The 16,181-nt window shown below is 38.9% G+C and overlaps 1 protein-coding gene and 1 long non-coding RNA gene across 5 annotated transcripts in view; one reads left to right on the forward strand and one right to left on the reverse strand.

The window, feature by feature from the left end:
• Window positions 1–1,318: 1,318 nt before the first annotated feature.
• Window positions 1,319–3,207, forward strand: LOC140492074 (thymosin beta-11-like). 2 transcript variants are annotated; one of them, XM_072590759.1, is made up of 3 exons: window positions 1,319–1,453; window positions 2,289–2,393; window positions 2,683–3,207. In XM_072590759.1, exons 2-3 carry the CDS (start codon window positions 2,294–2,296, stop codon window positions 2,718–2,720), a joined length of 138 nt encoding a protein of 45 aa, XP_072446860.1. In that variant the 5' UTR covers window positions 1,319–1,453; window positions 2,289–2,293; the 3' UTR covers window positions 2,721–3,207. The 2 variants fall into 2 exon arrangements, with proteins under 2 accessions (XP_072446860.1, XP_072446859.1); XM_072590758.1 differs by having other exon boundaries at window positions 1,329–1,453; window positions 2,286–2,393.
• Window positions 3,208–5,439: 2,232 nt separating this feature from the next.
• The window catches only part of LOC140492076 (uncharacterized), a 29,174-nt gene continuing 18,432 nt past the window's right edge, over window positions 5,440–16,181 (reverse strand). For all 3 annotated transcript variants that reach the window (XR_011963488.1, XR_011963486.1, XR_011963487.1), the window contains one exon: window positions 5,440–11,058. This is a non-coding gene — a long non-coding RNA (uncharacterized lncRNA). The remainder of the gene's footprint in view (window positions 11,059–16,181) is intronic.

Here is a 16,181-nt window from a genome sequence, read left to right on the forward strand (position 1 = left end):
TCTGTACTTTCCAAGTGTATTGCATTGAACTCTTCAGTTCTGCAGCAGCAGTACAGCCACCACACAGGACGGATGTCTTGGCCAACATTTGACATGACATTCGTTTGTTGAATGGGAAATTGTGAACATAGTTTTTATATTAAATCTCTTTTAGAAGTTTATTTCAGTGTAAATAGTTATGTGTTCAAATGAAGCTGAGAAATAGAAAGCTACTCATCCATAAACAATTCATACATCACACTGCCAACCAGTTCGTAAGCATCGGGGGTAAAAAAATATCACTTTTTTATGACTTTGTATTTTGTGATAGACAAAGATTAAAAATGGAACATATTTACTTTGATTTCAAGCTGAAGTAGGGAGCTTGCAAAATGAGTTTTTAAGGTTACCATGCTAATATTGTATTAGTTGGCCTAATAGCCTGTAAGAAACTGGAACACTTTTTTCACAAAAATATGTTTACAAATTGATTTTGCATTCACATAAATATCATCTTGCCTCATTTTAAGAGCCACCGAATAGGGAAGTATTGTTATCACAATGCTAGTTTGTTAAACTATAATATAATTAATCCCTCATTCCCCCATCCCTGTAGCTAGTTATTCGTTTGAACTGAAAAAAACCTTTCAGAAAATGTACACCTAATTCTACTTTATAGAATTGTGTACGAGGGGACTTGGTTATTTGAAAATGAAGCTAAGCCTTTGTCACTTTTTACCCTCCTTTGTAGATCCTCGATTAGTGACACTGAGAATAATAAATAATAATAGAACAATACATGTTTCATTGGAACTGATCGATTGAAAGTCTAGACTATTGTGATGGGTATCATTCTGATTAGAATCGGCACAACGTTCGATTGGCTCTTTATAAAGCGCGATTAAGTTTATTTTCAACGTGTTCAGATAAACGTTGAGTGTTCCTGCCTAATATCAACAATACCGAGAAAATGTCATTTTAATGTGTCATGATCATTATAATTTGTATTGCACTGAAAATAATATTCGGTTCTTCTATCTCCCTCAAAATGAAAAAAAGTCTCATTATTGGAGTATCCTCGCTTTTTCGAGTATGTTGTTCACGCCTGTTTGTTCCGTGAATGGGAGGGTGTTGGTGCAAAGGTACCTTTCTTCCCATCTCTGGGAGAGGACAATACCCCATTCACTTGTCCATCACAGTACAAATCTCCAATAGTGCATTTCATTCGCGCCCTGAATCCTGAGAAATGGCTTCTCCAGACCTCAGCTTTGCATCAGTTTTCTGCTGATGCTCACCGCCTGTTCCAGGAACACTGCAATGCTATTTGCTGCACACTTGATTTCCGGAAAGGCGGTCCTTGTTCTGTCAGATATTTATGCTAATCACGCGGAGCTCTGCGCTTTTTAATCCACGCCCAAGCAGTGCAGATAGAGAATTGTATCTGAATCTTTCGTAGAGCGGGACAAAGATAAGGGTAAGTGATACTTCTACGATCGCTTTTTAAAACAGAAAAAAAATCTGATCCCCTCACATTTGGTGACTAGAACATTCACATTTCTTCTCATTTTGTATATATTTGAATTTAAGCTCTATTGATGTTCGCAATTTTAGCAGGTTTGCTGAGCAATCACATCCTTTATTAAAATTAATAACGGATAAAGGTGTTAGTTTATTTAGACCAAGGCTGGATAAATCTTCGTGACGAATTGTTAAAGGGTGGAAAATTAAATGAAATTACAAGCATTGGCAATTCAGCTTCTTAGAATAATACTATTTAATTTCAAATTCTGGGTCTTGGGAGGTCTCATTGTTATCCTGTTTCATTTCAGATCAGTTATATGAAACGCGATCATCTAACCCCCGTAATTTGTGTTTTCTAAAACAATAACAGTAAAAAGTCTGAGCCTGAATTAATGTAGGGCGGCTCCCATTGACAACAATGCTAAACAGAGGAATGTAGGATTAGCGTGATCTTAATCCAATTTCAGGGAGGACATCAATCCCAAAAAAGCCAAATGAAAGGTCATTTAGCAAAATATAATTTTGAAATTTATGTTTTTCTACAGGGCTGCTAACACCTCGTAGTTTTCGTTGCAGTTTTATTCTATGCTTGTTTTAGCATTCATATGACGGTCATTTTGCTGATTTTTGCACAAAAGGGCTATATTTGAAATACTATTCATGAATTTAAATGTGTAAATGCATCACTCTTCTAATGTGCGTGTTCTACTCACAATAGGAAGCAATAAGTGACTTTACATGCCGCATTGCACTGTACAGTCTTTGATAGTGACTTTATTTTGCAGCAGACGCCATGTCAGACAAACCAAGTCTTTGCGAAATCATACAATTTGATAAGAAAAAACTGAAGAAGACAGAAACCAAAGAGAAAAATCCTCTGCCAACAAAAGAGAGTGAGTATGTCAAAGATGGAGGCAGCTTTCAGACTATTGACCACACCTGTACGGTACCATTGTGAAGGATAACTATAAATTACCAACATTTGGCACGAAATAGTGAAATAGTTGTTTAATAAAGCAGCATACTTTTAATGTCTGGTGTAGTAGCAAATTTTGAGCAATGTTAAAATCGATACATAGTATCGTAGTTTACTCGGAAGGTTATTGTTACAGAAACCTGGCTTCGGCAGCTGAAATTAGATTGCATAGGTTTTGCTAAAAGTTTGGCTTCTTTTTGTTGCAGCAATTGAAGAGGAAAAAAGACAAGAATCAACTTCATGAATGTGAAATGGAGGAGATGCAACTTGTTATTTTTTTTAAGTTGACTGGTTTTTGTTCAAAATCCTTACTGCTAACTGACTCGCGGATGGGACTCTGTTGTAGCATACTGTCCACTCCCAAGATGGAGATTACTCCCTGTAGTGCACCAAGGGACCAACTTATCAAAATAATGGTGTTTGGACCATACAATGAAAGGAAACAATGTATCTGCGCACTAAATATTTGAAGTCAGTTTAATTTTATTTATGTATTTAAAATCCATCTTTCCATGGACACTTCTATGCTTAACATGTTACAAATCTAATAAAAACCAATGAAATAACCAAATGTGTGGAACAGTTTAGATTTTTTCTTGTCCTTCCACACCCCAAAGAAATCTTTACAGGTAATTGGCAAAATCCATGGCGTTTCTTTCCTTAAATCTTGTATCTAATAAATGTTTGCTCCTCTTTAAAACACTAATTAAATGAATGTTGTAGTTGCTTGATGTGTTTCTTTCTATGAGACTTCTATAATCTGTTTCAAAGGAATGAGACAACAGTTAAGTGTCTAGGGACAAATGTTATCTTGCAATGTTTAATTGCATTTGCAATTTTTTATGTTAACATATACCAATCATGAAAATAGTTTTTGGCAGTCCTCTGTCATAAGTAATAATACTGTAATGTATAGGAAGTTCTGTTCAGGCTCCTTAACAACCTATCATTGCTTAAAACAGTCACTATGAACATAATTCAAGTGTACCTGTCTTTTTAGAAAGTCTTTTTTTTGTGCAATACAAAACATTATTGAAGCTGTGATTTCATTAAGAATTGTCATATGTGATAGCATTAAATTATTCTAATCAGCTCTGCCTGCCTACAAACTTCAAGAGATCATTGTAACAACATAATGTGTAATGGTTATATGATTTGTGAATTTTGTTTCCAAATCATAAAGAACCTTTTAAATTTTAATTTGTCCAGTAGACACCAGGATTTAAAAATTGATACTTGTAAAATTGCATATTTTTGTTCCAATTAACTATTTTGTAAACTGGAAAGATTACATTGCAAAAAATACATACTATATTTTGTTCTAGTTAAAGTTTAATGTTTACTATAAAATCTTATGACACTCATAATCAACAAGCTGAGGTCAGGCGGTCTGTTCCCAACTATTTGTAAGAAAAGTTGGTGAATGGTTTATTTTGTCCTTCCTCCTAGAGGAACAACCTCAAATTATCCAGTGAAAACAAAATATTGTCAAATTTGTGTCCTGTTTTCATATTGTAAATCTTACAACTTCAATGTATTTTGGTGTGTAGTGTGGCTATTCTTTCATATTATATTAGGAAGCAATGCTTAGGTTCCTGACAGCCTGTAAAACATATATGCAGGATTGCCTGGCTTGGCTCTCGAGATACTACAAGTAACTCAAAATCCCCAAATTAGCGGTGAATTGCACATCTCCTGCTCGTGATATGTGTGTGTATATGGACATGAGATGGAAGTAAATTGGTGTTAGCTGGATGACCCTCCTCTCTCCTCACAGTTAAATGCCTAGGCTCATATATAAATCGAAGTTAGAAGATGGCTGCTGCTGCTGCAACCTGTGGAAGTTATGCTGAACTACATCATAATTTTCAGGAGAAAGAAATTAGGAAAATTTGTGGGAAAAGGAACAAGGTCAATTAATATTTCATCAAGTATATAATATCTTAAATTGTGTAATTTCATTTTAATCACAGTTACAAGAATTTAAGATTTACTCCATTAAATTATTTTGTTAATTTTCATTATATCCTTCAAATTTCATGACATACCTCCCCTTCTTATTTATAAGGTGGAAATGGTTATATTCTAACAAACAGACAATACGCAATATTGGGTGAAATTCTGTTTTATGATGTATTGTATTCCTCAAAGCTGGACTTCAGAATGCCTTATCTCGATGATGTATAAATTTCGTGGGAGCCGGGAGAAACCCACGAGACACAATAGTCCTCTGTATTGTACCGTTGTTGGCTGAGGTGGTTTTTAAAAACATTTCCTATTGTATGCTCATTTTTGAAAACTGCTACCGCACAAAATTAGTTCTAGGTCAGCGATTCTTTACACAGAAAAAAACTAATCACAACTTTCCGTATTCGTGTATTTAATAACCATGTAAAGTTACTAAAAATAACAAGATATATATCTGTTCAGTTTCTAGAATTGAAATATTGAGAGGTTACGATTGCGCAATTTAGAATATATAAAATCCAAATGCGGCTCACATCTTTGACCAATAAAAAGACCTACTTGATTTTCAAATCTACTGCTGTTTACAGACGATGTCCGTTGAAGGTAAAATGTTTTCAATATCTGAAACATCTCTGAAATACTATGCATAGTTTTCCTGCTATAAAAATATCGAGGTGCGGAGCCTTCAAGTTCTCTCAAGATTTCCATAGGGAACAATAGCATCTCTATGACAAATAGGTGGTGTGGGAGAAATGGAGTTTCTGGAAACAGATCTGGTATCTTTCATATCGAGTATCACACTTATTATGCCTATAGAAAGGGTCCCGATTAGACAATGCCAGTTAGCTAGCAGATGGGCAATTGATTTTGGAACACTCGGAGCTTGGAACAGCTGGCATCACAGTGGAACAGAGGAGAGAATTCTTAAGTCTTTGTTGAAGGATAGACAAATTTGTGAAGAAAACTGGCTGACATAATGCTAATAATGCTCACTCTGTTGCTGAACGTTTTTTATTAAATTATTGGTAGTTTTCTTCTTCGGTACATATATTAGAGGAAAAGTCCTATTTTACAAAAAAATACTATTGCGTGTCTGTACAATTTGAGGCGGCGATTTGGTTACATCCGGAGTCCGCTTGAATGTTGAACACGGTGATCTGTTTCCGTGCTGTGCATTGTGCTGCCTGTTACATTGTGTCTGGAAAAACAGTCAGCTGATTTCATCGATGTCTGCACCACACCGACAGCATGGTCCAAGCGTAATCAGACTGTTGAATTAGTTTCTAGGTGGAAGGCAATGAACAACTCATGGTACCATTTAGAATCGGGAACATTGTTATTTTCAGGAATTTCTTACCATGATATTTCTGTTTATTAATATCTATAGTTCTTTGATTTAGTTCTTAATTGTATTGTAATTCTATCATATTCCTATTTGTGATCTCATTAACGACATCTGTTTGTTTACTGTTACGAGTAATTCACTATTTTTATTATTTTAAAATTTGTGTTGTTTCTGCATAATCTGACTGCAAAAGATTAATGTACAACTTCCAAAAGCTCTTTCATAATTTGAGATTTTTCTCCTTGAAACCAAAGGGCACAAAATTTGTGTCCAATTTTTTTGTAGTCATTCATCATTGATTTTTTTTGGACCAAATCAAGCATGATTGGGCCTTGTAATAACTGACAATTAATCCAACATTATCTTGAACTGCAAAATAATTCCCGTCTTATTTTCTTTACTACCAACAATCTCCTTAAAGCTCTCTGCTTTGTCACTAAATCCTCACCTTGAACAAAGTACACAATACATTTTTCGATAAAGAATAATTTTCCATGCTTAAGGATGTATTTGTTGTTGCATTATTTTATTCTACTAGCTGGCTTTGACTGTATGAACTCTGTGAATTCCTGTGCTGGGATTCAGAATTTGCCACTGAAGGATGTAGATAAGGAATCCAGTAACATTTTCAAAAGGGATGGATAAGTGCCAAGATTTTAATACATCTGTTTTTAATAAAAACCAGAAATCACTGGAAAGGCTCAGGCTTGCCAGGATCTGTGGAAAGAAATCAGAGTTAATATTTTTGGTTAATGTTTTGGGTCAAAGGACTGAGGAAGGGTCAGTCGACCTGAAATGTTAACCAAAAACATTAACTCAGTACTGAGAAAGGATCAGTCAACCTGGAATGTAAACTCTGATTTCTTTCCAAAGATGCTGCCAAACCTGCTGAGCTTTACCAGCAATTTAGTTTTTGTTTCTCATTTACAGCATCTGTAGTTCTTATTTTTTTAAAAAGAAATATACCTTTGTAGCTTAGTATAGTTCAACTCATCCTGTCACAGTATAAATTGTCTGGAGATACTCCATTGCCCAAATGAGCTGGCCTGTGAAAACTCTAACATGTAACCCCTGTCCTTTACTCTAAACTCTCAGTGACACATGTCTTGAAATGTCAGTAATTTCTAGGGATGACAGAGGCCAAGGGCAAAAATATTTCATTTTGAGGGTGGTATGGGGGTAGTGTTTTAGGTTCTGCTAAACTCAGCAGATTTACAGGAAAAGATAACAAAAAACATTTTAAGTTTTTTTAGTGGGTTCTCTAATAATTTGACTATTATGCTCTACCTGATATTTCCCTCTGCTCTCTTACATTACCAACATTTTCAATCATCACCAAGTGGAACACGTGGAAACCAATTTACAGTCAGAGAGATGTACAGCACAGAAACATCCTTCAGTCCAACTTGTCCATGCCATCCAGATATCCCAACCCAATCTAGTCCCATTTGCGGGCACTTGGCCCATATCCCTCGAAACCCTTCCCATTCATTTACACACTTAGATGCCTTTTAAATGCTGTAATTGTACCAGCCTCCACCACCTCCTCTGCAGCTCATTCCACACATGCACCACCCTCTGTGTGAAAAAACTGCCCCTTACGTCCCTTTTATATCTTTCCCCTCTCATCCTAAACCCTATGCCCTCTAGTTCTGGACTCCCCCCACTCCAGAGAAAAGACCTTGTCTGTTTATCCTCTCCATGCCCTTCATGATTTTATAAACCTCTATAAGGTCACCTCTCAGCCTCCAATGCTCCAGGGAAACCAGCCTCAGCCTATTCAGCCTCTCCCTACAGCTCAAATCCTCCAACACTGGCAACATCCTTGTAAATCTTTTTCGAACCCTTTCAAGTTTCCTTCCAATAAGAGGGAGACCAGAATTGCACACAATATTCTAAAAGTGGCCTAACCAATGTCCTGTATCAAGCACCAGAATCCAGAGCATCCTACCACCCACCTCATCAAACCTGTGTCAGAGACTGTGGCTCCAGGATTGAATGGTTCAGCCAACGCATAACCCCACCCCTTCCCCAGAGTGGAAACAGTCATCCTCAACTCTGAGGGACTGCCAAAAAAGAAAGAACTGTCATATTATGGTGGCGATATGGCGTGGTGCAAATCAAAGGTGATGATATGTTTTTTCACATAATGGGAATCCTTTTATCATATACAGATTCAGAATACCAGAAAGGACTTTGCATACAAAATGATATACATTGCGCATTGAACCATCTTAACTTGAAGAAAAGGATAGATAAATCAGAGGCATCAAGCTGAACACAATGTCATTTTCAAAATTAATGACAGGCTTTAGTCTGTGACAATGCTACGGCTTTAAGAGGTTTATTTTGTCCTGATTTCTAATGAAGAGAGGTTGAGGAGAATGTGGTGAGTAGTGTGTTCCAAGCCAATAAAGTAAAAAGCTTATGAGGCTTTGGTTTTTTTTTAAGGTGGAACAATAGGAGCAGCTTAAAGGGGTGGGCTCACACTCCCACAGATCTAGGATTTTAGTTTAACTTTCAGTAGCTGTTGGGGCCTGGAAGCTGCTAAACATGTCTCCCTGCTATAGCAAAATGCTTGAGTTCTCATTCTCTCGAAGTTTTCTCTTGATATTCTTTCCTCTTGGACTGGGGAATTGCATGTGAAACAATCTTATTTTACTGAATTTGCCTTTGTCAAGGGTGTGTTTATAAATGTTACTATATTAGAACAGTTGCTGGTTAGAAGTTAAATAATCTATTATTCTGTCAGGTTTTCCAATAGAGTTGTTATTCCAATTCTTCTTTCTTTTGTTTGTATTTGAATTGAATTTATTGTCATGTATACCGAGACAGTGAAAAATGTTGTCTTATGAGCAATACAGGCAGATTAGAATAGATTCCCTACAGTGTGGCAACAGGCCCTTTGGCCCAACCAGTCCACACCGACCCTCCAAAAATTAACCACCCAGACTGATTTCCATTTGACTAATGCACCTAACACTATGGGCAATTTAGCATGGTCAATTCGCCTAACCTGCACATCTTTGGAGTGTGGGAGGGAACTGCAGCACCCAGAGAAAACCCATGCAGACACAGGGAGAATGTGCAAACTCCACAGAGGCAGGCGCCCGAGGCTGGAATCAAACCTGGGACTCTGGTGCTGTGAGGCAGCAGTGTTAACTACTGTGCCACCTTGCTGCCCTGCATAGATAAGTAAACAATAGGTAAACAGTGGCAAAAAACAAAAACACAGGTACAGGCAAATGCTAAGAGTTTGTGAGTCCATTCAATATTCTAATAACAGTAGGGTAGAAACTGTTTCAAAATCAGCTGGTGCATGTGTTCAAGTTTCTGTACTTTCTCCCCAATGGTGGACGTTGTAGAAAAGCATTGCCAGGGTGGGATGGATCTTTGAGAATGCTGGCGGCCTTTCCTTGACAGCGGGCCTGGTAGATGGATTCTATAGATGGTAGGTTGGTCTTTGTGATTTTCCAGGCCAAGTTCACCACTCTCTGTAATTGTCGCCTGTCTTGAATGGGACAGTTGCCATACTGGGTAGTGATACACCCAGACAGAATGCTCTTCATGGTGCACCTATAAAAGTTGGCAAGGGTATTCACTGTCATGCCAAATTTTCTCAGCTGTCTGAGGAAGAAGAGATGTTGTTGGGCCTTTGTAACCAGTGCATCCACATGAAGAGTCCAAGAAAACTTGTTGTTGATGACCACTTCCAGGAGCTTGACACTCTTCATGCATTCCACCTCTGTGCTGTTAATGTGTGTGTATGTGTTTCGGTGGGGGGGGGGGGGGGTGGGGGAGGTTGCTGACTAACATCCTACTGAAAGTCAATAATTAGTTCCTTGGCTTTGCTGGAATTGAGAGCTAGGTTGTTCTCAGTGCATCATTTTTCCAGGTCTTCCACCTCCCGTCTGTCATCTGTTTCATCATCATCTGAGACTTGACCAACTATGGCGGTGTCATCAGCGAACTTGTAAATGGCATTTGTCTGGTATTTGGCGACACAGTCACAGGTATGCAGTGAGTACAGTAGAGGGCTGAGTACACATCTCTGGGGGCTCCAGTGTTGAGTGTTAGTGATGATGAAATATTGTCCCCAATCTTCACTGATTGTGACCTGTGGGTCAGAAAACTAAGGATCCAGTTGCAGACAGTGGGGCTTAGTCTGAGATCCTAAGTTTAGTAATCAGTCTCATGGGGATAATAGTGTTGAATGCTGAACTGTAGTCAATGAGTAGGATTCTTACGTAGCTATTCTTGGCATCAAGATGTTAGAGGGAGGAGTGAAGGCAAGTGATATGGCATCTGATGTGGGTCTGTTAGTCCGATAGGCAAATTGGAGTAGGTCAAGAGTAGTGGGGAGGCTAGAGTTGATTAATGCCATGACCAGCCTTTCAAAGAACTTCATGACCACAGAGGTTCGGGCCACTAGGTGGTAGTCATTGAGACATGTTACATGAGCCTTCTTAGACACAAGGATGATATTGGCCTCTTTAAACAGGTAGGGACAGTGGCCTGCTGCAGGGAGAGGTTGAATATGTCCAAGAAGATCTCTGCCAGTTGAACTGCTCATGCTCTGAGTGCATGGTCTCATACTCCGTCTGGTCCCATCGCTTTCCTTGGATCTACACGAAGGAAAATTGATCTGACATCTGATGCACTGACTGTTGGGATAGGTTCATCAGGACTTGTCAGAATAGGTGTTACCTCTCCACTGAAATTCTGCTCAAAGCGAACATAGAAGGCGTTGAGATGATCTGGGAGGGATATGTCATCATTTGCTATCTTGCACTGTCTCTTTTTAGAACCTGTGATGTCATTCAGTCCTTGCCATTGGTGCCGGGTGTCTGTCTGGGTCTCTAGTTTGGATCGATATTGGTCCTTGGCTGTCTTAATGGCTCTGTGAAGGTCATACTTGGATTCATTGTATTTGAGTGGGTCTCCTGATCTGAAGGCCTCACACCTGGTTTTTAGCAGGTTCTGTATATTGTGATTCATCCCATGTTTCCTGTTGGGGAACACCAGGATTGACTTCCTCGGTATGCAGTCCTCCACACACTTGCTGATAAAGTCTGTGATGGTGGTGGCGTACCCATCCATGGTACCTATGGACTGTTTGAAAGTGGCCCAATCAACCAATTCCAGACAGAACCCGAGTTGATCCTCTGTCTCCTCCAACCAGCACTGGACCTGTATCCTTGAGGGGGTCTCCTGTTTGAGCTTTTGCCTGTAGGCCAGGAGAAGAAACACAGCATTGTGGTCGGAGTTCCTGAAATGAGGAAGAGTGTTGGAGCGGTAGGCAACTTTCACAGTGGTGTAGCAGTGGTCGAGAATGTTTGGGCAGTTAATGCTCTGGGAGTATTTAGGCAACACCTTCCTTAGGTTGGCTTAATTGAAGTTGCCAATTACAATAAACAGGGCCCCGAGGTGTTCCTTTAGATTAGATTCCCTACAATGTGGAAACAGGCCCTTCAGCCCAACTAGACCACACCGACCCTCCGAAGAGTAACCCACCCAGACCCATTTCACTCTAACCAATGCACCTAACACTATGGGCAATTTTAGCACGGCCAATTTACCTGACCCGCACATCTTTGGACTGTGGGAGGAAGCCGGAGCACCTGGAGGAAACCCATGCAGACACGGAGAGAACGTGCAACTCCACACAGACAGTCACCCGAGGCTGGAATCGAACCTGGGACCCTGGTGCTGTGAGGCAGCAGTGCTAACCGCTGAGCCACCATGCTGCCCACATTAACGGTGGAGTACAGCACATCCAGAGCTTTTTCAACCTTTGCTTATGGCGGTAAGTACACACACTATAGTTGTGGCTAAGAATAACTATAGTGTAAGAATAAAGTGTGTTTTGCTTCAAGCCTAATAGTTTGATCAATCAAATTACTTCCAGAACAAAATGCCTTACACTTGCCTTAAACATAAGAAGTTGTTGGGATCTTGGCTTCTTAATATATTTTGAAGGGGTTTAGTCTGTTCTATAACAAGTTGCAAAACAGAATTTTCCTCTAGCAAAATTAGATCACATGGAATATAGTGAGAATTAGCCATTTGGATACAGAACTGGCTCAAAGATAGAAGACAGAAGGTGATGGAGGAGTGTTGCTTTTCAGACTGGAGGCCTGTTTAGTAAAGTTTGCAGATGACAATTAAATTGGAGGTGGAGTAGACAGCGAAGGTTACCTCAGAGCACAATGATATCTTGATCAGATGGGCCAATGGGGCGAGGAGTGGCAAATGGAGTTTAATTTAGATAAATGTGAGATGCTGCATTTGGAAAGGAAAATCAGCAGGACTTATACACATAATGAAAAGATCCTGGGGAGTGTTGCTGAACAAAGAGACCTTGGAGTGAAAGTTCATAGTTCTCTGAAAGTAGAGTTAGAGGTGGATAGGATATTAGATTCGCAACAATGTAGAAACAGGCCCTTCAGCCCAACAAGTCCACACCAACCCTCCAAAGAGTAACCCACCCAAACCTATTTCCCTCTGACTAATGCACCTAACACTATGGACAATTTTTTAGTATGGCCAATTCACCTGACCTGCACATCTTTGGACTGTGGGGGGAGACCAGAGCAAACCCACGCAGACACGGGGAGAATATGCAAACTCCACACAGACAGTCACCCAAGGCTGGAATTGAACCTGGGAGCCTGGTGCTGTGCTAACTACTAAACCACCGTTTAGTATGCTTGCCTTTATTGGTTACTGCATTGAGTATAGGTGTTGGGAGGTCATGTTGTAGCTGTACCAGATGTTGGAATTCACAGTTTTGGTCTCCCTATTATAGAAAGAATGTTGTGAAACCTGAAAGGGTTCAGAAAAGACTTACAAGGATGTTGCCAGGGTTGGATAGTTTGTGCTATTGGAATAGGCTGCGGCTCGTCTCCCTGGAGCGTCAGGGTCTGAGGGGTGATCTTATACAGGTTTATAAAGCCTTAAGGGTAATAGATAGGATGAAAAGACAAGGTCTTTTCCCTGGGTTTGCTGAGTCCAAAGCTAGAGTGCATAGGTTTAAGGTGAGAAGAGGAAGATTTAAAAGGAACCTAAGGGGCAACTTTTTCATGCAGAGGGTGGAGCATATATGGAACAGGCTGCCAAAGGAAGTGGTGGAGGCTAGTACAAAAATGACATTTAAAAGGCATCTGGATGGGTATATGAATAGGAAGGGTTTAGAGCCGTATGGTCAAAATGCTGGCAAATGGGACTAGATTAGTTTAGGATATCTGGTTGGCAAGCATAAGTAGGACCGAAGGGTCTGTTTCTATGCTGTACAGCTTTATGATTCTAGTTAGCCAACATTTTAAAAACAGGTTCCTTTAAATTTGTAGTCATGGATGCAGCATTCATTAGGCAATTATTTCATTCCTAATGAAGATCGATGTTCTTCATTTCCTCATTTTGGTAAATACACTATCTGTTTCAGCATTTGGCTGGACAGATTAGAAAGGTGCCATTTTTAATCCTGTACTTGTAGGTGTAAAAGGACCAATACTGCAACATCTCCACTAAGGAAATAATGTCTTTAGAGAAAAGAAATGTGAGAGCAGTCCTCAGCATATTCAGTGGTGAATTCCTAATTATATAACTGAATGATTTTTAATTATTTGAGAAAGTGTCACATGTGTGGGATGTCCTCATTTGAGACAGTGAAATTATTTAATGAATCAGCATTGTGTCCCATGGTCTTTTACACTACAGCTTTAGATTCATTAACTATCCGTGTAAAATACATACTGGAAAACTGCCTAGCCATTTGATCCACCATGTCAATACTTTAAACCAGGTTGTCATGGTTGTAACATATATTCTGACTTTTAAAATTAAACAATATACATTATCGACAGTACTTATTTTCCCAGATACGTTTTTGTTTGTCGTTCCAAGTATGGAAAAAATAAGAAATGTGAAAAAAGAGAATTAAATGAAGTTAAAGAGATGAGGAAAATGAGAACATATTAATGTAATTTTCATACTCTTCTGTTTATAACAAATTGCAAATACAGGCAAGTTCTGACATTCTTCTTCTAAAGATACAAAATTGGGAATGATAGAGAATGCACAAAAGCTGTTCACCAAACTTCCACTGCCACATGTTGACTGTTTGTCAAAACAATTCAGTGAGTTGTTTTCAATTGTTAACAAAAATGAAGTACAAAAAGCCCCCCTCAAATTTATGTTCAAAATTTAAAACTTTTGGGAAATCCCTTCTGTAAGTTGCTTTTACATTAGCTCTGCTATTTGGAGCTGCTCAGGTCATTTTTGGAGTGAACTGCCCAGACCACAACCTATTTTAAAAATAGTTATTTAAAGTTTAATTTTTGCGCAGCTGGAAAAACAAAGAAGCTGGAACAGAAAGGAAGTACAGAATAGGAAGTAACAAACATTGTGCCTAGGGATCTGTATAGTTTTGTCAGCCAATCTGATGAATGGAAAATGAGATTTAATTATGGACAAATGAAAAGTAATAAGCTTAAAGAAGGGAAATAAGCAATAGGAACATAATAATAGCTCTAACGGAGCAATTTAAAACGGATGTGGGGATACCAAAAACATATTGAAAGGAAAATGATTTCCATACCCATAGGGATGCCTCAACCGGGACCTTGGGTTCATGTCACACTACAGGTGAGCACCATTGCACTATATACTCACAAACACAGGCACTCCTATACACACAGACACACGTATACACAGACACACACGCTCACAGACTTAAAGACACTCTAACTCACATACACACACATATACACTCTCTCTCATACTCACAACCCCCCCCCCCCCCAGACAGACAGACAGACAGACACACACACACACACATATATACATATACGTTTGTGGGGTGAATTTGTACTTGCAGAGTTAATTATGCTTTGCTCAAAAAAATGCATGAATTCATTTAAGACTCTGTTACCTCACTTTTTAGATTAGAATCAGTCTAAACATTATGGCACAGACAGAGAACACAGGGGGCTAACACCTTCAACATATACTGGATTAGTGGTGCTGGAAGAGCACAGCAGTTCAGGCAGCATCCAACGAGCAGTGAAATCGACGTTTCGGGCAAAAGCCCTTCATCAGGATATTGTCTGGCTAACACCAATTGTTACAGTTAACCTGAGAATGTAACTTTTTTAATATAAAAAATGTTTTGTGATTTACACATGAAAGAAGTGAAACTATCATCAAACAGATGAAAGACTCAACAAACAATGGGTGGCACAGTGGTTAGCACTGCTGCCTCACAATGCCAAAGACCTAGGTTTAATTCCTGCCTCAGGCAACTGTCTGTGTGGAGTTTACACATTCTCCCCGTGTCTGCATGGTTTTCCTCCCAAAGTCCAAAAATGTGCAGGTTAGGTGAATTAGCCATGCTAAATTGCCTGTAGTGTTAGGTGAAGGGGTAAATGTAGGGGAATGGGTCTGGGTGGGTTGCTGTTTGGAGGGTCGGTGTGGGCTTGTTGGGCCGAAGGGCCTGTTTCCACACTGTAAGTAATCTAACCTAATCAAGATATTTTTCAAAGTATAATTTCAGTTACATCACACTGTAAACTTCTGTTATAAATTCTGTGTCTTACAAGTGTGTACTCCACAACCACCTGATGAAGGAGCGACACTCCGAAAGCTAGTGTTTCCAATTAAATCTGTTGGACTATAACCTGGTCTTGTGTGATTTTTAACTTTGAAAGGAGAAGGCTTACTGAAATGTTTCCAGAAGAATTTTATGGATCAAAATGTTTTGATCCAGTGAGGAAGAAGGTATTGCAAAATCTGGTTCTCAGGATTTGAATGTGGTCAAGTTGATGAAGAATCATTAAGGGAACATTTAGGGACAGATACTATAATATCATAACATTTAAGTTAGCCATGGAAAGGACAAAAATCAATCTAGAATGAAAATTAGGGAAGGGTCGATTTCAGTGATGTGAAAATGAATATGGAAAGGCAAACTAAAAATAATAATTGACAAGCAAAATCAGAGTAAAACTGCGGGCTGTCGTTAAAGAGGTTTAGGTATGATTGAGGTATATTTCCATAAGCAGGAAAGTCAGGACAAAGTAATCTGGAATTCCCTTAATAATGAAAGAGCGAGAGACTAAGATCAAGCCAATAAAGCTGTTAATTTTATAACATAAGTGAGAAACTGAATATAAAAGTGAAAAAAGAATTGAGAAACAAAGAGAAAACTTAAGCCAAGATTTGCAGCTAACATAAAAGGACATCAAAATCTTCAATGCATATATGATTTGTAAAAGTGTCACAAAAATAAGTGAGACTAATTTGAGATCAAAAAGGGAATTTCACATTACGGCAGAGGGCTTGACTAAGGTATTAAATAACTACTTTATCTGTCTTTATCAAGGAAGAAGCTGC

The sequence above is a fragment of the Chiloscyllium punctatum genome, chromosome 20 (genome assembly GCF_047496795.1).
Source record: "Chiloscyllium punctatum isolate Juve2018m chromosome 20, sChiPun1.3, whole genome shotgun sequence".
Classification (NCBI taxonomy): Eukaryota; Metazoa; Chordata; class Chondrichthyes; order Orectolobiformes; family Hemiscylliidae; genus Chiloscyllium; species Chiloscyllium punctatum.